The sequence below is a fragment of the Melitaea cinxia genome, chromosome 2, assembly GCF_905220565.1.
Source record: "Melitaea cinxia chromosome 2, ilMelCinx1.1, whole genome shotgun sequence".
Classification (NCBI taxonomy): domain Eukaryota; kingdom Metazoa; phylum Arthropoda; class Insecta; order Lepidoptera; family Nymphalidae; genus Melitaea; species Melitaea cinxia.
Genome location: NC_059395.1, coordinates 18,696,070 through 18,720,780, shown reverse-complemented (window position 1 = coordinate 18,720,780; position 24,711 = coordinate 18,696,070). Strand labels below are relative to the sequence as shown.

The 24,711-nt window shown below is 34.4% G+C and overlaps 1 protein-coding gene across 1 annotated transcript in view; it reads left to right on the top strand.

The window, feature by feature from the left end:
• Positions 1-676: 676 nt before the first annotated feature.
• LOC123661171 overlaps positions 677-24,711 on the top strand; it is a 31,389-nt gene continuing 7,354 nt past the window's right edge. The window contains exons 1-4 of the mRNA XM_045596161.1: positions 677-885; positions 3,965-4,105; positions 6,626-6,634; positions 9,742-9,814. Of these exons, the coding sequence (XP_045452117.1) occupies positions 695-885; positions 3,965-4,105; positions 6,626-6,634; positions 9,742-9,814 (414 nt within the window). The 5' untranslated portion in view covers positions 677-694. The remainder of the gene's footprint in view (positions 886-3,964; positions 4,106-6,625; positions 6,635-9,741; positions 9,815-24,711) is intronic.

Here is a 24,711-nt window from a genome sequence, read left to right as displayed (position 1 = left end):
AATTAATGTTATAAAGTTTGTTACTTAAAGAACTCTGCCTTTTATATATTTAAGTTAAAGTTAAGCTTAATGTTAGGACATTATCGGTGTCGGTAGTCGGTGGATTTGACGTATCCCAGGGCGTGATCAGCCGAGTCAGGCCGTGGCACTGACTGAGAGTCACAGTTGCTGAGAGGAATCTTAAATCGTACTGCGCATGTACGATGCCTTTTGACTCGCGTCCCGTAAAAATACCTGCAATTTACAAAAAAGTGATACGAAAACAGCGATTGAAAGCTTATTACAAAATTTTCCTTATTCTAATTCGTATATGGCTGATGTTTGCTACCCTATTTTTGGTGCAAATAAATACTGTAGTAATTAAAAAAAATAATAATAATTAATATTTATATATATATATATATTTTTGGGCATTTATATCGCATGTAATACATAAAAAATTATATAATAATTTGAAAGTAGAAATTTATAAACTTGAAAACATTTCCTTTTAAATAGCTCAAAATCATTACATAGCATTTTCGAGGGTTTTTAATTAGATAGAAAAACACAGTTTTACACGAAATTAGGTGTTTCTTGTTTTCATTAACGTAATTTCATCTCATGCCCGGCGCTATGCAGCATTTTCAAGGCCGCATCTATCAGAACCGTAGTAGGCTGCAAGCAGCCGGGCGCGCACCATGTCCTCCGCGCTATGACGGCGCCCCGCGGTAGACGTGCCGACGACAATGTCGAACTACTGCCCCTGAAATCGATGCTAGTAAACAATAATTACAGGGAAGATGAAGCTTACTACCCGCCCGCGCCCGTTTTCAGCAATAATCCCTCCAGTTCGAACCTGTACGACTATACGCTTCTGTCAAAGCGTACACCGGCTTCAAAACGGTACGTTGGCTTTCAATCAATGTTTTGCAAAAGCTATCTTTTTCGCTTTTATAATTGAATGCAGTAAAAAGTAGAAAATTAATTATCATTTACATTTATCTATAAATATTGACTAAGAATTTTTTGACGTTTAATTAAAAGCTCTTTGTTATCTTTTAAGCTCTGACGGATCGTTTCCAAAAATATTTTTATTGGTCTTGTAAAAGTTAAATTTGAAGATCTTAACTATTTCATGGTATAAATGAGAAACATTATTAACATAACGTATTTAAATTATTAAAAAAGAAAAATTTCCTCTTTCAAAATGTTTCACGTCGCGTGAGTAAATATCTAATATACTTATGAAGAGTTAGTTTAAGCTACCTTTATTGTTTATCAAGGTTTTTCCAACAATTATTAGAATAAAATTCAATAAGTTTCTCCGTTAAAATTTCAACTACAAAATTTATTTTATGATATTGTCAAGTATTACGTTTTTCAAAGAGTTGGAAGTTATTTTTATTAAAGAAATAATTAATTCTATAACATCTGTTATAGAATTAAAATAATATTAAATATTGGTGGTATAGTGCTGTGTAAATGTACTTATTAATGACGAGAAGCAAGCAAATAGAGATAAAGCTCCTAAAAGTATGAGACATTCGATCCGGAATGAAGTCTAGAAAAATGGGTCGGTAGGATTTTCTAGCACGCAAAAACTTGCAAAAATTATTAACAAATCAATCTGCGTTGTATTAAAAAATATTTTAGTTTTGAGAGCTGAAAAAACTGAAGAAATTGCAGGGCTTGAAAGGACTATATATACTATATCCCCATATACTATTATGGTGCTGGAATATGTGATTAAGCGTAAGTAAATTCAAATCTAATTTTCTTGAGAACTTCCTTGACTAAAATTTTGAACGCGTTTATCTCAAAACTACTTTTTTCCGCCGTGCGCGCGGCAAAAAAGAAAAACTATACTCAGTCGATTCGTTTCAAAGACGAAAATAATTTTTTTGCGTTGAATATTATTTTTTTACATGCAAAACGTGATTAAAAAAATAGAAATTTTGGAACTACAAATGTCAACAACGCGCCATTTATTTAAAAAACGAAATAATTGTATTTTTAGTCCTGCGATAAGTTTATTTATAACAATTAAAAATTCGTTTTGTTCTTTTATTTCAGACCCATAGAAGAGCTAAATTATCGCGCGTCGCTTAGGTTTTTTTAAGGAGACTGACTTCAACGCCATATTTAAAATAGTTAATATAATTTTTTTTGTAGTAATAATGTTTTTTATATACTTTAATAGTATCTAATAATAGTCATTTGAAAGTTTCAAAAGTTTTGGTTATTATTTAGATATTTAAAAAAATTATTAAAACTCATGTACTTCTGAGCTTCTAGACTTTAACAAAAAATTAAAGGCAATTCATTAAAAAATCTTAAACAATTATTAATTATAGAAAAAGGACAAACACTTTTTTAAACGGTAATTTATTCATTTAACTGTATAGAATAAGCCATATTTTTAAATTAATATTTAATATCATATTCATTATATCATATTTTTGATAATGATATATAATATTTAATAGTCAAAAAAATTTTTTTGTGAGATGTACCCCGCGTTAAATTTAAATTATAAATAATAGAAATGGAACTCTAAGAGTTTGGACTTTTTTATTAAAAATTTCATTTTATTAAAATCCCTTAAATTTTAATAAGTTTTGGAGTTATTACCAAAAAGATTTTTTTTCGCAACTTAATTTTTTTATAGCTTTTGTTGTTTTTTACGTGCTAGAAAATCTTTCCGACCCATTTTTCTAGACGTCCCATTCCAGATCGAATGAGCTATGGCTAATATTTTTAAGAGATTTATCTGAGATTAATTTTCTCTATTTAACACGTTTTGAACTTGTTGACTAGACTATAGATTTTATCAAGTTTAACAGTGATTTTTGTATTCAGTATTAGTGTTTTTTTGTTTTTCGTATTCTGGGTATGTTGAAATTATCATATTACGGAAAACACTGCTACATTATACTGACCTACGCTATACCTATGAAAATTTATGAGTTTAAATAAATATTTTTTTTTATTAAAATAAGTTGGTACTATTATACTTGTGACTTCTGTTGTTTTTTTAATCACAATTAATACAGAAATAAAAAAATTATAAGCTGTTACTATAAGCCATAAAAAAGAAATCTAATAAAAATTAATAAATGTACATGTTATATGCATTTTCAGTCAAATCAGTTAGGGACTGTTTCGGCGAGCCCTTGAAATGCTTCGTAGCAAACTACGAGTACTCTCTAAGCTATATCGAACTAAATTTGCTGGTAAAGGTCAATTAGTACCGACTACCGAATTACCGACAAATATCGCAAAATATGACGACTCTTGTTTTTTTATTTATTGTATTATAATGTCAGAACTCTTTTGTGAGCTCTACATAAGTAAAATGTGTAAAAATATATCACTACATAGTATAAAAAAGTTGATTCTCGCTGTCTGTGTGCTTAGATCTTTAAAACTACGCAACGGAATCTGATGTGGTTTTCTTTAGTAAGTAGAGTGATTCCAGAGAAATGGTATACATGTATAATATAGTAGAGAAACACTGATAGTTTTAGAGGTTTCTAATGTGATGTCGTAAATGAACACATTTTTTTGCGCTTACATTGTAAATATTTATTTTATATTTAGTATCAGCATTGCAACCGTGCGAAGCCGGGGCGGGTCGTTAATCTATACCTCTTTTTTATTTTACTTTAAAATGATAGATCTCCGCAAAACGATAGGGTCTTTCACTTACTTACGGGTGGACTTACCAAAAACGTCAGAACTTGCATATTTATTTCTAATCAATAGATAAGCTCTCACGTTTCTTTTTCATAAATAAATTATATCCATACAGATGAAAATGTGACTGAATTAAATTAAAAATTCGAAATTAACACAAGACGTCTCCCGAGATGGTTAGTGTTTTTAATTAAGCTTCTCATAAAAAGTTTGCCAATAACCAAACGTAATCAACCTTTTTTGTTTACAAATGAGGGACAGTTCAGAATTATATTTTATCTTCCAGTATACTCCGCTCGTCGCAGCCGGCGCCTACGCCGCTGCTGACACTATGTGGGGCGCCGCCACCGTCTCGGAAGCGCGAAGAACTCACCGCGCTTGCGAATTTGAAGAAAAAGGTCGCTCCTGCACTTTTACGCCATGACAGGTAATTATTAATAATAATTATGATGATTTAATTTATTAAGACTGTAACAACGTAACTGAGAGCCTAACAGGAAATTTCCTGCCCAAAATATGGAGCAGCCCGACTGGGGTAGTACCTTAACCTTACACAAGACCACAGCTAAATAATACTGTTTTCAAATAGTATTGTGTTCCTGTTGGTGAGTAAGGTGACAAGAATTCCCGAGGGGATTGGGGATAGGATAGAAAACGCTTAGGCAGCTTTCTCTAAAATATGCGAAGACTATATACATAAAGTCAAAAGAATCATTACTATAGCAATTAATACATCTATATCTACAGAAATAAATAAAATTGGAGTGTCTGTTTGTACTATTAAAATAACCGCTTTTTAGTATATGCATATGGATGTATACACGGTACACATACCAAAATATTTTTTTTTACAATGTTTGTCTGTCTGTCTGTCTTTCTGTTTGTTCCGGCTAATCTCTGAAACGGCTGGATTGATTTTGACGGAACTTTAACTAGAAGATAGCTGATATAGTAAGAAGTAACTTAGGCTAGGCTACTTTTTAGAAAGTTACTACTAGGGGCTTTTAGATTTAGAAATTAATTTATTTTATAACTCTGCAAACTGAACAATAATTTTTTTGTTAAATTCCACGCGGACAAAGTCGCGGGCACAGCTAGTTAATATATATATAGTTATATATATTAATATATAGATATCTTGGGTTATGTTCAATAAACAAGTCATACTAAGACCAGTATCAGTTGATGGTACGCTTCTCAAAGTTGTTCATTATGTCTACCTAAAACCATTCAATTCAACTAAGCCGCAAAAAGTTTGAGAAGGAAGTCGATAGGGGGATTCGGTTGGGCTGAGCGGCGTTTGGCAGCCTTCACCGAGTCTTCAATTAGATTCCGCAATGCTTGAAGACAAATGTCTTTCGAGCGATGCGTTCCGCCTATTCTATTGCATACGGTGCCGAGAAGTGGACACTGACGAAGAGACTAGTTCACAAGTTCAAACTCACTCAACTCGCTATGTAACGGGCTTTACTTATCATTTTCTGTTATTAAAATTATCCAACGTACGACAGTATCCGACAAGTAAAAGTTCATGATATATTTTCCTTTTTACAATCAAACTCTATTTTCTATGTTTAATTTTTCTATTCGTGGTAGTTTACTGATAAAACGTTTAAGTTAAATAGCTTCAATAAGACAAGATACCTGTTTCGGAAAGTCAACAACACAAACACAAAACGGCCTAGACCTAGCACGAGATCGAACCCATGACCATTGGAGGATTTTTACTGTGAACACTGTAATAATACGTCGTCATAATATTAATATAATTGTGTTTGCTTGCAAACGAAAAAAAAAACCGACTTCAATTACATCAACAAGTAATACAACGTAGATCGACGAAAAAATAGTCAAGCAACTACGCGTTATCAAAGATTACTCAAAAAGTAGTTATCAGATCTCGATCAAATTTATATGTGACCACATGATAAACATCAGCTTTCGATCAAATTAAAAATTATCAAAATCGGTACACCCAGTAAAAAGTTATTACGGATTGTCGAGAGTTTTCCTCGATTTCTCTGGGATCCCATCATCAGATCCTGGTTTCCTTATCACGGTACCAAACTAGGGATATCCCCTTTCCAACAAAAAAAGAATTATCAAAATCGGTATATCCAGTAGAAAGTTATGCGGTATAATACAAAGTAGGTCGACGAAAAAAGCGTCAAGTAAAAACGCATTATTAGATATAACTCGAAAAGTAGTTGTTAGATCTCAAATAAATTTAAATGGGAACAATTAGCACACACCACCTTTCGATTAAAACAAAATTTCTCGAAATCGGTCTACCCGGTCAAAAGTTCTGACGTAACATACATAAAAAAAAATACAGTCGAATTGAGAACCACCTCCTTTTTTGGAAGTCGGTTAAAAATTAAAATTAGTCGACTCGACAGATGTTATCCCGCCTTCTGAACTCTGAAACGCGTGAAGTTTAAATAATCGTTAAGTATTCTGGAACTTTCCAATTTTCTGCGTAATTTTCTTAATTTATCATTTCGTAAGAACCTTCAGCAAAAGGCAGCAGCTTCAAAAAACTTTAAATTTAAAAAGGTTAAAGTCTTATAAAATATCTTTACTCTACATTTGTGTTTAGATTTTTTAAACTAATATCAGAATAGTAATAAAACCTAGTAATAAAAATGTTGCAGAATTTAATAATCCAGTTCCAAGAGACGTAGCTCGTATATTGATGAGTGTGTCAATAATATTTAAAATTTGAAATGTGACTTAACGCAGTCATATAAAGATCGTAAAAGGATTATAAAGTTGCAGTTGCGGTTAGTTTTTACTTTTTTTAAATCTTATAACTTTAGCAGATTTGTAATAAGTATGACTGTAAAAATGAAAAAGACGTCAAAAATTAAAAATTTTAATTATTTTAATGCCATGTGACCTCCTTTATCTTTTTATTAGATTTTAATAAATTGGTAAATAATAATAGAAAATGTAGGTGTAGGTATACATAGAAAAATGTCAGGTTATTCATATCTACATATCTGGGCGGTACTTGCGCGCGGTGAATATGTGGCTTTTCCTGCATAAATCCGCATTCCGCAGGAATTTCAGGATTAAAAATAGCCTATAGCTGAAATAAAAAATAGATCCACAATCTCCTCTACCCTTTAACGAATATTCCATAAAAATCGGTTCAGTCGTTTTTGAGATTAGCCCTGACAAACAGAAAGACAGAAAGACTTTTTAAAATTGTTTATTTGTGTTTTAGTACCTACTTTAAATAGCTCTATGTACTTAAAAAAACAGTTATTCTAAAATCGCAGACGGTCACTTCAATAAAATTTATATGTAGCAGATAACGATTTCATAGCACGTGTGGATTTTTTAAGGACGTGACATTTTGAATTTTCGATATATTTTTAATAAATAATAATAATAATAATTTAATAATAATTTTTGAAATAGTTTCCGACACCTAAGTTGATTAAACAATAATTATATAACTCTATGAATTTTACTTACAAAGCCCAAATGAACCAAAACTATGAAAACCCAAAATTTACACAATCCTAAAACCATCAAAAGTTGATTTGACTAAATTCGTAATTAGTTTTGTACGCTACTAACGACTTTTATAGGGGAACGTTTTCGTTTTCCTAAAAGCCAATATTTCGTTTAAATTACGTTTTTATGTGTTCTCCGAAGAAAGATTAGATTGATCAATTAATTAATTAATTAAATATTTAATTAAATCTTGATAATAGCTGCCTTGTTTAGTGAAATTATTAGCTTTATGAACGCGAAGAAGTAGTAAAAAAGTGTAGTATATGCGTTCGGATATACGTGTTCATTCCTCATTAAAATTTGTCACGTTGTAAGCGCTGAATGTCGTTAATAAAATGCCTACCTTTGTTAAAAGTAATTTTAAGGCGTTTTCGTAGTTATGAGGAGTTGGAACCTCCTGAAAGTATGTGTATGGAACTTTGTCCAGCAATTAAACACAGACATTAACGTACTCAAATTGAATAGTATCATTTTCTAGCATTTCAAGGAGGTTTAGTTTTTGGTTAATGTGTCAATTTTTTTAAAACAAAAACTATCGATCTAATTCTTTCAGAACTAGAATGCTAGTTGCCACGGAGTGTATGTAAATCACTCACGTAACCTATATTTTAACGGGAGGAAACAGAACAGCAAAAATTGATTATCCACGCGGGCAAAGTCACAGGCAGAAAGTATAGGTACTAGAATAATTTAAAATTATTAACAATTATTTGTGATTAATATATTGATTACATTAACTTCGATCTTTGAATAGGTGGACACACACATAGTCATTTTCATTTAATAACATTTATTACCTACCACAGTTACCATAGAACCAAGTGGATTTTAATGTTTTTTTTTTACAAATTTACAAATCTATTGTAATTTTAAGTTACAAAAATACAATATGCTTTATAGAAGATGAGTCGTAATCGCAAACGTAAATTGATCTGAGACGTGTCGAAATTGAACGCTAAAATTGTAAGAGTGCTAGCGTATTCTCATGTTTCAAGTTCACGCACATGTCACCAATTTCGACACGTGCAAATTACCCCTCAAAGGAAAATCCTTTCTGATCAAGGACAAGATAAATCGAATACAAGTTTTTGGTACCTTAGTAGTACGTTATCTACTTATCTCCATAAATGTGTTATTTTTACACCAATAAAATATGTATTATGAAATAATTTCCAAGATAAAACCGAGTTCAAGAAGAAAATGTATATAACATGGCTCTTCCAAATCATCGTAAACAGTTTAATTTGTTCACTTTAACCGGCAAGTAATGAAATGAGAACATCATTAATGTAAGCGAAGTCAACTACGTACGCTTTATTAGAGATTAGCTGTGCCTCGCGCCTCGCGGTTTCACCCACGATAATTGCGGAAAAAAATAACCGAAAAAAGTAGAAATTTTCAATTTAGGCCAGTAATGGGTAGTTCTTGAGATTAGCGCACTTAAACAAATAAATAAACTTTTCATCGTTATGGTTATTAGTTAGTATTATATAGTAGTTATTAGTATAGAATTATAGATTTAATGGACAATGTTTGGTTATTTCATATTTATCTGGGCGGTTGCTATTCGGGCGCGGTAAACACTGTTTTCCCATGTAATTCCGATTTTACGTAAATTCCGGGATAAAAACACATGTTGCTCCACAGCCTCCCCTATTTTCTTGTGGGATTCCTATTAAAATCGGTTCTGTCGTTCCGAAGATTGGGCCGGACAAATAGAAAGACAGGCAAACATACAAAAACTATAGATATAATTGTTTGTTTGTGTTTTAGTATCGTGTAAATTACTACATGCAAATTAAAAAACTAAGTATAAATAACTCAAAAATCGTTTAGTCTTAAATGGCACATGACGATGATGATAAAAGCACTAGCTTTCGAATATAAAAAGAATCATCAAAATCGGTACACCTGGTAAAAATTATGACGTAAGACGTACGCATAAAAATTCAGTCGAAATGTGAATGTTTGACTTGATAGGTACTAGTGTATATGATGTTCGAAGGTTTGACTTGATAGGTACTAGTGTATATGATGTAATGTAAGGTGTAATGATGACGATAATTATAAAACATCGCGTGCTAAGAAACTGATGTTTACTCCTATTAAAGCCTTAACCTATAAACACGCACACCGTCCCCTTTTAGAGGTCATAAGGGGTAACCAAATGTTCCATTTCCGTTTTCCGGCCCTGATAATTTAGCACGCATGCAACTTTCTGCTTTGTGTACGACAAATGGTTATTATTTTAACATTGTGTTAAAACGTGCCATAACTTGCTTAAAACGTGTTTAATGTTTTGTTAACAAATAAATTTTTAGCTGTTATAATAAAAAATATGCGCCATATTGTTTGACGGGCTTAGGATTAGTTTATCGTTTGTATAAATCAAGATTTTATAAACCTATATAACAAAGAAAATTTTACTTTATTTCGTATACTTAAAAAAAATATATTATTAATATGTGTGTATATTTCCGTTTCTTTTGATGATTATAAATATACTAAATTCCAAGTTTATTTCAGGAAACCTTGGAGAAATAGCAACGAGTCTTCCAAAGATGACAGCGAACCCGAACAGCTCGACAATAGGCCGAAACTTCTGCAAAGGGTATTTACTTAATAATCATTTTCATTATATACGAGAGATATAAAGAATTTGTTTATACTTGTTTGTTTCGGGAAGTGACAAAAGGTTAGCCTGTTTGCGGAGAAGTTAGGTAAGCTAAAAATATCAAATTGCCATCCTTAAGAGTCTGGAAGAAATTGCTAATGTTAGCAAATCTCACAAGAAAAGAAAGCAGAGACAACACGACAAGCGTACTTTCAATGCTTGTGTATTTAAGTATAAATAATATACTATGTACAATTTTGCATTAAATATCACACTTTTCTTTAGATGTTTTATAGAGTAAATTATAAATACGATAATTTCCTTTTCAAGTAACTGGCATTTACAAGTTGCAAAGTTCCATTTTCATGACGACAGCCCGCCAGTACCTACATTTTAAACGTCCTTTTATTTCTTTAGACTTTGTGATAGTTTAGTAACTATGCGTTGTCATGTTATAGGTACCTAAACTTGAAATATTGACACCTAGTGTTGATACTTGGCATATTAGTTGACATTTACGGATATGAAACAGCTCTTATATTTTATAAATAATGTTTTTTTTTAGTTCCAATTTGGGTTAAGTTAAAGCGACAAAGTCCCTGCAAAAGCCCTGCGGTAACCAACCCGTCTGCCCAGCGTGGTGACTATGGCCAACACACATGAGTTCACGCCATTTTTGGTGCGAACTTGCGGAGGTCTATATGTCCAGCAGTGGAATGAGAAAGGCTGAAGTGATATATGTTTAGTAAAAAAATGCCAATTTTACAAAAAAAATTAACTATACTATAAAAAGTAAATCATGTATATTCTCTTAACGTGCTGCATAATACATATTCATTCACTATTCCATAGTCATGTACGTTTAAAAAAACATTTATCGCAAGTTGTCGTTGAATCAATAACTACTCATTTTGTTTTCGTAAGTTTTTAATAAAATACAATTGCACTTTCAAACGTAGAATATTCTGGAAAACCAAATCCTTGACCCATTAGAACTTCGCATGTGAAGCTTGCCAGTTAAGTTTTTTGAATTTATAATTTGTTTATTTAAATTTTACGAGAGATTTTAAGTTCTGTATAAACATCGAATTTATATTAAATGCAGATTAATTAATCATTCATGTGTACGACGTTAGAGAAAATATAACTTATAATCCGTTCTACAATTTATAAATTAAATCATTATTCCACTTTTGCATTACCAATTACCTTCTTTCTTCTTTGCCACTGCAAATAAAAATATTTATTATTCGTTTCCAATACAAGTATTTTTTTAGTGAATTTTTATATTTATCGTAGAATTTAATATGTATAATTGTATATAGTATATTACGATTGTTGGGTTTTACTACAAATAAAAAGGAGAGCGGATAAAGAAAGGGACCTTAGTTATTCTTGTCGCGTGATTTCGAATACATGCAATGCACTTAACACGACGTGGTGCCTGACGACAAAATTTAAAACTTTAAAAGGTGTAATTTAATTAATCTCACAATTTTAAATTTATGAATAGTATTTATTATACAATGATCATTGAGACTATCGGGTTTGTTCAGCTGAGCCACTTCGGTTCATGCATTTAAATTAATATTGACTATTAGAATTTTTTTAAATAATAATATAATAATAAATATCTTCACAACACACACACGGTCGTCTGTTCCTAAAGTAAGCAACTTAATGCTTGTGTTATAGGTAACAGTCGACTGGTATAGCTACATACTTTTTTTTTCGATAAACATTCTTATAAATAATACATATATAAATATATAAATAAATATATATAGCACCCAGACCCAAAGTGGGAATCGAACCCACAATCCCCGGAGCAGAAAGCAGGGTCACTACAAACTGCGCCAACGGGCTAGTCGAATTGTCAATAGACATTACAACATTTACAACATTAACCTTTATAAATTACAATTATTTTTTAAAAAATATAACTTATTTTAGTAGCATATGCCTACATCGCCCACACTTTCTCAAAGGTTCTATCTAAGTCCTGGCAAAGTACGTATAGTGGCCTACAGATAATAAGACTTTATCGTGGTATCTCTATAGTATTAATATAAGTGTTTTTGGAACCTAAAAGACACGAACACAAGGTTATAATTCCACTGGGCACCGTCAAATGTACAGTTAATTTGTATGAATTAGAATAAATTAGGAATTGGAAGAATAATACAACCATCTCTTAATAAATATTGATTATTCTGTGTTACCACTCAGAACCAAAGCTATACTATGGAGTATTACAATGTACGTGTATAAATTTTGGAAAAGGACTTAGTTTGTGAATTTTTTTGGTCGTAATCTAGAACATAATAGAGATGCATTTGCACTAAGGCATTCATTTTATGAGAATAAATTGGTTTTCTCTGTAATATCTCACTGCTGGGCCTTTTTCTCCATGTAGGAGGGGAAGGATTGGAGCCTAATTCACTACGCTGCTCCACTGCGGTTTGTGGATAAATTCCCTACTATGAGTACCGATTGCTATCAGGTGTCTACGATAGCAACTGGGACCGCCAGCTTAATGTGCTCTCCGAGACACGGTGGGGAGATCCACAAGAACAGACACCTAGACCGAAAATACCAAAAACCCGCAATTGTCTGCGTGTAGACAGTTAGGCGCCACTAGACCATAGCGGCCGCCATTATATTTATAGTAGGAAAGTCAAAACTGTATTATTGAATATTTTTTTTAAAGAATTCTTGGGGTGTGATCTACAATCGATACCGAAGCCAAAAATATAGTTTTTAGAATTTTTGTCTGTTTGTCTGTATGTATGTCTGGGATAAACTCAACAAGTACTGCATGGATTTACTTCAAATTTGGCGCAAATATTATTAAGAAGTCGGGTCAACATATAGGATACATATTATTATGCTATCACCTACGGGGAACGACCAGTGAACCTTTATTTCTTCAACGCATTCTGTAACAACGTGTATTCTAACGACAAATATTTGAATGTTGTTGTTATTATGTTAATAACCATGCTATAAGCTAGCTTCATACTATAAATAAAGACATTCTGTAGTATATTTGGTATCAGCATTGCACCCGTGCGAAGCCGGGGTGGGTCGCTAGTATGTAGATAAAAACAATTAGAAGATTATATAATTGTGTTTGCAAGGAAACGAAGAAAAACCGACTTCAATTATATCGACAAGTAATACAACATAGGTAGATGAAAAAATAGTCAAGTAAATACGCATTATCAAAAATTACTCCAAAAGTTATAATCAGATCTCGATGAAATTTAAATTTGACCACATGATAAACATCGGCTTTCGATTAAATTAAAAATCATCAAAATCGGTACACCCAGTAAAAAGTTATGCGGATTTTCGAGAGTTTCTCTCGATTTCTCTGAGATCCCATCATCAGATCCTGGTTTCCTTATCGTGGTACCAAACAAGGGATATCTACTTTCCAACAAAAAAATATATCAAAATCAGTTCATAAACGACGGAGTTATCCCCGAACTTACATTAAAAAATATATATATATATTACGGTGGAATTGAGTAACCTCCTCCTTTTTTTGAAGTCGATTAAAAATACGATGCATTAGCTGACTCGGCTTTTCTTTTCTTCTCAACCTTAACCTGCTTTCGTCGGACGGAGTAAGATTTTATCGCAAGAAATGTCAATTCTAAAGGACAAAGCAGAATATTAATATTTATAAACGTTACAGAAAAAGAACTGCGATCAAGGAAGTTGTCAGTAACAATTTACACTTATGACATAATGAGAATAGCGTCGCCCTAAGCAACAAGGTCCTTTATTGCTGAAGGTTCCGGAAATAGGGCACGCCCTTGACCCCACACGGATAAGGCGCTCGCAGCCTTAACGTGTCCGATCCCTTAATATGTACCCATTTTTTATCTTAAGTTCAGCCTCCGAATAGAGCTATATGATGATATATTTGAAACAAAGTTTTAAAGTTTTCATTATGTTACTTACTAATAAATATTTTGCTAATAGAGTATTGATTATATAAAGATTGCCGGTGGTCGCTAGATTGCGGAAAACCGGGATGTTTGGCGCGAACTTTGGGACACCAATGTTCAGCAGAGGACTGCTATAAGCTGAAGTGATAATAGAGTATTGGTTACATTTATTTTAACTTATTAATTTAACAATTTTATAAATCATAAATACTGTTTACGAGAACCATAATTATGTCGATAGTTTTATCAACTCTACAGGTCTAAGACTTCTGACAGAGAACATGCTATGTTGTGAACATGCTAGATCTTTTATAACGATGACCTCGATGAAATTTAAATTAAAGCCAGCTAAAAATCAGGGAGGTGATATATATGTACATATTATATATATATATATATATATATATATATATATATATATATATATATATATAATAAAAAGTTTCTTTAGCACGTGTCAGATACACAGCACGTGTCTTTTATTTATATATATATATATATATATATATATATATATATATATACATAATTGCTCTAATTAGGATTCAGAACCCAAAGGGATGATGGGATGGGATCGATGGGACCATACTAACGTACCTCCTCTGTCTGTGTGTCTGTTACAGGACTGTCCTGTACTGTTTTGAACAGTTACAGGAGATATTTTCTTTTATTTTCATAAAATAGTTATTATTTTGTTAATTAAAATAGGTAAAATTTCTATTTGATTTTTAATTTTACTACGCAGTCAACTATATTACGACAAATCTGGAGTATGTCGAATTTGGACCACGTAGTTTAGTTGGGGCCCTCGCTTATATTTTGCCTCAGGGCCTTTGGTTACCTAGCTACGCCACTGCGAAATTGCATCATTAATTTAGTACCTATAACAAACCCAAATCAACAAGAGCGACATCGTGGACCTAGCTTAGTATATAATACTATCAGCCTCTTTTACGGTAATTATAATATAATTATTATATATTAATCTAAGGGTAGAACAGCATATTAATAACGCTTAATGGTTTTGCCCTTTTAAAGTGTATCTGCAAAATGTGGTTATATTTTATAGTTGCTGCTGTTATGTACCGAGGAATAGAACAGTTTCAGACTATTCAAGTTATCTCTTCAAAAACACCTTTTCATTAGCTTACGAATAATGTGCACGCATTGTCTGTTGGTTCAAGTTGTTGATTTGATTGATCAGTTGATGATGCTTTGATTGGAAAAAAAATATTAATATACCTACATATATAATATCTTTCCTCTGACACGTGCTAAAGAAACTTTTATTTAAGATTTTGATGAGAATCATATTTATCTTTAAATATCTATAATCTGTCTAAAAATTTGATTTAAATGCATTCCAGAAAGATTATTTAATATAGACGCTTGTTTATTATACAAAAATCATTAAATTTTCCAGCTTATATATAATATGCTAAAATAAATAAAGAAAAAAATAAATAAATATAAAACAAATTAAGTATTATTTGTTTGTCTTTAAATGTAAGCTTTTGTTTTAATCTACACACATAAAATACTATACATTTCTAACCAATACAATTATTTTTAGTATTACATTTAGTTTTAGTTTACAAATATTAACTAATATAATGTACCAACAGCGCGATAAAAAAAGCTAGTTATTTTACTACGCTATAGCTGTTATCTAGATTAAAAATATAAATCAGTAATTTAACGCTGCGAAACTCGTACATACATTTTGAGAAAAAAAAACTTTTCATTGAAAGCACGTAAAATATAGACAAGAAAAAACGGCTCTTCTATAAATAGAATTGTCTATGGAAATATAGGTAAATAAAGTGGAAGTAGATACAAAAGATAAAATATAGACGGCGTTCTGTTATTTGAAGAGTAAAGAAATATTTCAAAGAAATGTTATTTCTATCTTTTAAAAGAGAATCTTTGTGGAGCTTTTCATATTGAGAACTAGGTTTCTTTGACGTTTGGTTCTATTCTGAGATTCATTGAAAAATAAAGATAATAGTGACAACCTTTGTAGCTACACTCTTCCGTCTTAGTGTGATAAGTTTTTTCTTTTGTAACGTCATGGAGTATCGAAATATAAAACGTAACTTGTACGAGTAAGTTTGTGAACTTAAGACTTTTCTTGAATAAGATGTCTTTTTTAAAACAAAACTTTTAGTTTCTTTTGAAATATGTGTAAGAAATGTAGGGTAAAAGAACTTTTAATTATTTTCAGTAAATGCTACGTTGGTCTACGAAACTCGTAGCATGTTCGTAGCGGAAACGTAGATGTTGCGACATTGTTTGAAGCCGTAGGTATATCGTAATAAACTCTTACGCACATAAACCAAAATGAAAATACGGTATATAATATTAAAGGTTACTTTAATAAATGAATAAATATATTTAATTTTAATTAAATATCCTGCTCAAAATTAAGAGCGGAATGACTGGGGAAGTACGAGTACCTCGACCTCACAGAAGATCACAGACAAACGATACTGCTTTCAAGCAGTGTTGTGTTCCTGTGATAAGTAAGGTGACCAGATCTGTTGGGGAGGATTGACGGAAAAATTATCAACGCGCTTGCGATACTTCTGGTGTTGTAGGGGTCTATAGGCTACGGTAATCGCTTACCACCCGTATGCTTTTTTGCCGTCCTAGTTGCATAAAAGAATTATAGCATAATAAAGGCAAAAAAGGGACTCAGGAATCATGAATGATGATGTAGATGAAAATAAATTGATGGTGTTCGCAGGTTAACAAGTCTACCCGGCGCTGTTCACGCGCGTGGAGCGTTTTACAATTTTGAAGTTTTGAGAAAATTTTCCTGTTTTGAAATACATTTTAACCAGTTTAAGAGACAGATAAGAGTTCGAGAGTTGGTATCTTCAATTTCGCAACTGTGAACATAAATATTTTTACTATCTCCGGCTCTAACCGCATTGCGGTGGCTGAGATAAAATATTTTTACGTTTTATGCCAAATAAACTAACGAATTTTAATAGACTTATACTTGTGATTCTGAAAAAAAACACAAGATGAAGACTAACAAAAAGGGGTCGTCAGAGATCTCCATTTCTGTCGAATTTTTTTAATGTTATCAACACAAAAGTTTGAAACGATTTTGCACACTATGTTACACTACTATGTTGTTGTGCCCAGAAAATAGTCCCATTTTTTTATTCTCATCTACGATTACATTTGAAACGCAAATTATAAGCAATATACGCAATATATATATTATATATAAAATGATTTTAATAACTTTCGAACGACTGCACCAAATCGGAAAGATCTTTGTTTCTTCGAAATTATCAGGACATGTTTTGTACAACAGATAAAAAGAAAAATCGATATAGCCACAAAAATAAAATATGGTGGTATGAATTACATCGGGTCATTTATTTTAACATTTAATTAATATCATATAAAATATTTCAGCGTCCTTTATTCGCAAGAATACTTGCTGTAAATCTCTGTTCAATTTCAATTTCGTTTCGCTGAGAAAAGAACGAAAGGAAGCTTCAATATGTCCTATGATTATTTTTAACATCCCGAGTAGAATTAAGGGTAAATTTTTCTTTACATATGCGTATATACTACACAGAGAGCTTTGCGTTACTATTTATTAGAGTTGTTTTCAAAATGTTACCTACAATTTTGAAGCAAGGCCAGGTATTACAACTTTTTTATGATAATAATAATCATACTATATAAAAAAAAATTTACACCAAATAAAAAATAAAATAAATAAGCAACAATGATGCTTATTTCTATTTAATTTTTAATATTAACGTTTAGAGAGATAGAAAGAAGAAATCTGAATCTGTGTCTAATGTTTGTTAATTTTATATTGGTCATATAAATTATACACATCGACAACTCAGAAACTGAAAAATGCACTCGATGCATGTGTTTTTTTATACAACTAGGTCGGCAAACAAGCTTAGGGCTCATCTGGTGGTAAGCGATATCCGTAGACGCCTGCAACACCAGAAGCATCGCAAGCGCTTTGCTGACCCTACCCCCGGTCCCCCTCATGAGCTCTGTTCACCATACTCGGCACAGAAACACAACACTGCTTGTAGCTGTATTATTTAGCTGTGATCTTCTGTAAGGTCGAGATACTTCTCCAATCGGGCTGCTCCTGATTTTAAACAATATATTGCTATTGTGTCCTACTTCAGTTGTATTCAAAATATTGATACTCCAATAAAATTATGTAAACCTGTATTTGTTGTAATTTTTCATCATATTTATTTGGTTTATCTAGCTGAAAAATGAAATGGCATGCCAATTTAGTATCAGGATCAGTAATAAATCAAAAAAATTCGGAAAATATTTCATCTTTGATTATTTTAAACTCAAGACGATTTAATTGTCTTGATAGTTGATTCTTCACCTTTTACGCTCATGTATTCCTATCGTAAAGACTAAAGCATGTATGCTTTATGACCGTGATCGACCCTTTAGACACCTTGTATCATAAAACGCGTTACTTGAATGTTTCCAGTTCAAAGGACATACGAGTCCTTTGGCATTTTTTATTTATTATTTGACTAGAAAGTCAGCGCGATGCATACGTATATATGAAACAACCTGGGCCGACAGCTTAACGTGCCCTCCAAGGTGTAGTGGGGAGACCCACAAGGACAGACATCCAAACCGGAAAAAAATATTTATATAAATACAAATATTTATCCCGTGCGGGAATCGCACCCGCAAATCGTCGGTTGTTAGACGCGTACGTGGTACACACACCACCAGACCAGAGCGCTCGTTATCTAATATATAAAATGCTTGTGTCGCGGTGTTATTAGTTAAACTGCTCCGAAACGGCTAGACCGATTCTCATGAAATTTTGTGTGCATATTAGGTAGGTCTGAGAATCGAACAACATCTATTTTTCATCCCTCTAAATGTTAAGGGTAGTCCATCCCTTATTTTTTTTTTTGATTTTTAGATAAATTATTTATTTTTTATTTTTTTATGATACAACGTTAAAAAATACATACATCTCTAAATTTTTCATCCATCTACCATCAACCCCTATATTTTATTTGTTAATTATAAACTTTAATTTTTTTGACAAGATTTTTATTTTTATTTTGTCATGACTTAGAATAAAATAATTATTTATCCTATTACTCTTAATTTTCCACCTCTCTACGATCAACCCCTATTTTTCCATCGCAATTTTTATTTTTTATTATTTTTAATAATTTCTTTTAATATGATTTTTTTCTCAATTTAATTTGATCTCCTACCTTCGCCGGTCGATAACTAGCGATCAATCGATCGGTTATCCCCGCTAGATGTCTACCGTTGTCACTTCTCATCCAGCAAACATCAAGGAGTAGGGATGAGAATGACGCCGGTCTCCTGTCTCACTATATCGTTTTCGGCCATTTTTTTAGTTTTATTTGTGTATCGATCGTAGCAGTCACTGTTATACGTATTATTTTAATTTTTCTGTGCACTAAATAAAGCATACTTTCATTGTCTACAATGCTTTCGATTATAAGTAAATCCCCGCACACTTATAGTAGATAGTTTATTGGCAAAACAACGTTTGCCGGGTCAGCTAGTAACATTATAAAAGGTTGACTAAATGTTTAAGTTAATTGTTTGCAAGTCACGACGTTGTTTCATAATTAATTGAATAGCAATGCAAATTAAGTAGTAAAAACTCCGTGAAAACCGTATAAAAATATTTTTCAAGATGTTTGTATTATTTTCCATAAACCTTAAAAATGTCAATCTCTTGTACATTTTGTAATGTATTGAAATAATATTGCAATATTTAATTAAATCAGTCTTAATGAGTATAAATTTCGACTCTCTTAGTTCATCACAATATCATGTCCTATGGAATATTACTTTTGTGAAATGCCAGAAACGGGAAAAATTCATATTGCTTAATAAAGGGATTCAAGCTCTATATAACTATCTATTCTTGGAGCTCTTGACTTTCTTCTAAAAGAATTGTTTTAGTGAAGGTAGTCGCGGTAAACACTAATTTTGCTATACTACGGACTTTTCTAGTTGCCAATTAAAAGTTTATTAATTTACTAAAAAAATTACTAAAGTAACTTCTTATATTATGGTTTTGCTGTAAAAGATGCCAATATCTAATCAAATTTATAATTCTTAAAGTGTTGCTCACTGACAAATTTCAAAAAGTTACTGTTTCTTGCAATCGCATTTTAATGAAATTACCAACTATTAGTTATTGTAGCATTATTATTCAAAAGTTCACTAAATAACATACTTGAATAAAATAAGTTAGTTCACTAGCTGAATCGACAGACGATGTCTCGTGTGCCTTACCCATTGTCCAAACTCATGAAGTTCAATTTTCATTACATAAGAACTTTATCTGTATTAGAAAACTTAAATGAAAAATTATTACAATAGGTCCGGTCGTTCTCGAGTACCTGGAGCAACAGATTTTCTTATACCTATAGAGGAAGACTTGACGCAAGTTTCGAATAACGTTGTTTAATCCATTAAAAGAACCTTTTATGTCGCTTCACAATTGTCTTCAATTTTAGAACGTACAGTGCAGTTGTGTTAAGAGTCTATTTCGAAACCGCTCGTTAATTAAAATTTTCATAGCCTTAACAACGGCCTTAAACCTAAAAATAGAGATTCTAAAGCAATGTAGTGTGCGTTCCTAGGCTTTCGCGGTATACAAATGAATATTGTGGTAGTTTCATTCTATTGATCTTAAAAGACGCATTATGTACAGAAAAGAATTGATAGTCGTTTTAAGAATATATAAATGACGAAGATGGGCTGTTTTATTGGTCCTGATTTTCGGTTAACATATGATTAAATATAATTAATGATTCGTTTTAAAGTGTAACTGCGGAGTTTACCGGCTCAATCAATGAATCAAATTATGTTTGATAACTATTCAAAATAGCTTTTGAATCCTTCTTGAATAAACAATTTTTTTTTGTAATGTGTCTAGCGTTCTTTATTGCGGGTTAAAACTTAAGATCAGTTCGACTTTGTTATTAGATTACTTTGTTGGAGTAAGCAGTGCTAGGGAAACAAGAAGCAACAACAGACTCAGTTTATAGCAGCACAGTTAAAACGATAGATCTATGTCTATTATATATATATGTTTTATAAAAATTCAGGTTAATGTACCATATTAATTCTAGTAAAGTAACAGAACAATCTACGAGAACGTTTAGGTTGCAGAGTTTAAAAATTTGTTACTAATGGGAATTAATATGTACTAATGGTCATTTATAATGTTAAGGACACACAAATAAACTAGCGCCATCTAGCGGCAACCATTGAAACCACGCAAAGACAGAGACCGCATGAAACTCTCTACTCAATACTAGATGGCGTTAGAGGAACAACTGTGGAACTATATAGAAGTATAGTCTCGAAAACCGGGTACATGCGCGAACTTTCCAGAATGGTCTGGGCCTCGTCTCGGCCGATATAAATAGCCGCAGCGAGGCGAGCGAGTACAGTTCAGTTGGAGCGATCTTCGAGGCGACTTCAAGAGTGAAAACTAGTGATCAAGAGTGGTACCAGTGAAACCTACGACAGTGGCTACGACTTAGGACATCGTTAGTGCTTAGTGATTGAATCTAGTGCTTTGTGTTGGACCTAGTGCTTGTGAATAAAGTCTTGAAAAGAGTCAGCAGGTCTTTCTCTCCAAATCCTTCGTACCCTAACACGTAACAACTGGTGTCAGAAGTGGGATTTGGAGATGCCATTGACTCCGAGAGAAGACTTTAAGGACGTCAAGGGCGTCAGGACAAGGGCGCAACGAGCTGCGGAGGCCACACCTACTGGGGACCAAGCCCCGCCCACCGTGGACCAAGCCCCGCCCACTGACCACGCCTATCATGCCCCGCCCACTGACCACGCCCACCAGACCCCGCTCACTCAGAGTCAGGCTCCGCCCACTCGGGCACATGTCCCGCCCACTCGGGCTCAGGCCCCACCCACTTTGTATCAGGCCCCGCCCACCGGACCCGTCCACCTTACCATGCCCACCACCGACACCGTAGCTTCTACAGACCCTCAAGTGGCTCTTCAATTAGGAAGTTTAATTAAATTAATTGAACAAACAAGTTTCAAATTGCAAGAATCACAAGAGCAGCAAAGGGCTGAAATTCGTTGTGCTTTGCAAGAATCACAAGAGCAGCAAAAGGCTGAAATTCGTGCTTTGCAAGAATCACAAGAGCAACAAAAGGCTGAAATTCGTGGTGCTTTGCAAGAATTACAAGAGCAACAAAAAGAGGTCCAAGAAAAAACGCTTGGGGCTGTAAAAGATGTTAGTGACGCGGTGACTAAGCTTCGAAAAGATGTCGACGTAGTGGAAGAACGAGTTACCAGGTTAGGATTAGATGTGGAAAATGTGAAAACCGTCCTCACTGAACTACAAAAGAAAGTAGTGCGCCTTGAAACCACGGGAGTCGCGATGTCTAGTGGAAGTACCGGAGTGGCGCAAGGACCAAGAGTGAAAGTGCCTCTCTACGACGGCACTACTTCGTGGAACGCTTATCGTCGACAATTCCAGACTGTTGCTACTGCCAACGGATGGACGGAAGAGCAATGCCTGACCGCTCTTACTGTTGCGCTCAGAGGGCAAGCTTTGTCGGTTCTGGAAGCACTGCCACATACAGGAAACGGGTTCCAAGACTTGATGGAGGCACTTGAATCCCGATACGGGGAGCGACACCTGGAGCACGTGTTCCGTGCCCAACTACGTGACAGAGTCCAACACTCAGGAGAAGGACTACAACAATGGGCGTTGGAAATTGAGAAACTCGTCAGGAAGGCGCACCCAGGAGCAGACACCAAGATGGTAGACACGAATATTGTTCAAGCATTTGTCGACGGAATCAAAGACCTGGAGGTCAGAGCTGCAGTGAGGCTTCGTCACCATACCTCGTTAAAGGAAGCATTGGCGCATGCTTTGGAGGTCGAGGCTGTTCGCCATGACATACGGCAGACCTATAGATCCGCGAGGTCTCTGAGGAAGTCAAGGTAGTTAAGGCTCCTACGATGAAAAGTTCTGGAGTCATGTGCTACAAGTGCGGCGAGAGGGGCCATCTTCAGCTCAACTGTCCGCAAAAGAAGACCCAGATAGCAAGGATGAAAAGGATCGAGGAACAAATAGAGGAGCTGAAGAAGCAAAGGGCTTCGCCTCCTGCCCGGGATCAGGAGTATGACTTGAAGACGAAAAGTAGCGGAAAGTTGCATGGGAATGCCGACGCACTCTCACGAAGGCAGTGTTCGGAAGTCTGCAAACATTGTGTTAAACAGGAATCTAAGGAAGTAACATTAAAGCTAACAAGAACAAGTCCTTTGGGTATCTGGGAGAATGATGCTATGAGGGAAGCTCAAGAAAGAGATGACGACCTTCGGCACATCATCACATTGAAGAAACGGGGTGACGTAAAACCAATTTGGAGTGAGGTTGCACCCACTGGCACTGCCACTAAGGCGTACTGGGCTCAATGGGACAGTCTGATACTTCAAAACGGAATACTCTACCGGAAATGGGAGAAGACTAACGGCAGAGAGTTCCACCTTCAGATAATTGTCCCAAGAACGAGAGTACCAGATGTTCTCCGTGAAATACATGATGGCGTATCGGGAGGTCATCTAGGTGTCAAGAGGACGTTAACAAAAGTGCGAGAACGATTCTACTGGTTGCATTGTCGAGATGATGTACAGGATTGGTGCCGCAAATGTACTACTTGCGCTGCTGTAAAAGGACCACAGACCAGGAGCCGTGGGAATCTGCGGTTGTATAACGTCGGTGCACCGTGGGAACGAATTGCAGTTGACGTAGCGGGGCCATTTCCTGTAACGGAATCGGTAAACAAGTATTTTATGGTCGTCATGGACTACTTCACCAAATGGCCCGAAGTGTTCGCCATACCAAACCAAGAAGCTACAACAGTCGCTTCTAAGTTAGTCGAAGAAGTGATATGTCGCTTTGGCGTGCCTCTAGAAATCCATTCCGATCAGGGCAGGAACTTCGGATCGCAAGTATTCCAGGAAGTGTGTAGAATTTTGGGCATGCATAAGACGAGGACCACTGTGTACCATCCACAGTCTGATGGAATGGTTGACAGATTTAACCAGACCCTTGAGAGGCATTTGGCGAAATTGGTAGACGACAAACAAAAAGATTGGGACAAGTATATACCGCTCTTCCTTCTGTCGTACCGAACCGCCGAGCATGAGAGCATAAAAGCTACCCCGGCGTATGTCAATTACGGTAGAGAATTACGAATACCAGTAGACCTATTGACTGGAGGGGTACCGGAGCGACCAAATACCGTACAAGACTATGTCAGCGATTTAAGGGAAAAATTGCACTATATACACGCCTTGGTTCGGGCAAATGGGTTACAGTCAAGCGAGAGCATGAAAACCAGATACGACCGGAAATCGAACACGAGCGGCTTCGAGGAAGGGTCACTGGTGTGTCTGCATAATCCAACCCGCCGGAAAGGGAAATCTCCAAAGTTGCAGACCAAGTGGGACGGTCCATACAAAGTGGTTACCCGACTGAATGATGTGACTTACAGGATTCAAAAGCAACCAAGAGGGACGTTCAAAGTGGTACAGATAGACCGTCTGGCGCGTTACCATGGCAGTAACAACGATGCTCGGGACGAGCATCTCTAAGAGGGGAGTAGTGTTAAGGACACACAAAGAAACTAGCGCCATCTAGCGGCAACCATTGAAACCACGCAAAGACAGAGACCGCATGAAACTCTCTACTTAATACTAGATGGCGTTAGAGGAACAACTGTGGAACTATATAGAAGTATAGTCTCGAAAACCGGGTACATGCGCGAACTTTCCAGAATGGTCTGGGCCTCGTCTCGGCCGATATAAATAGCCGCAGCGAGGCGAGCGAGTACAGTTCAGTTGGAGCGATCTTCGAGG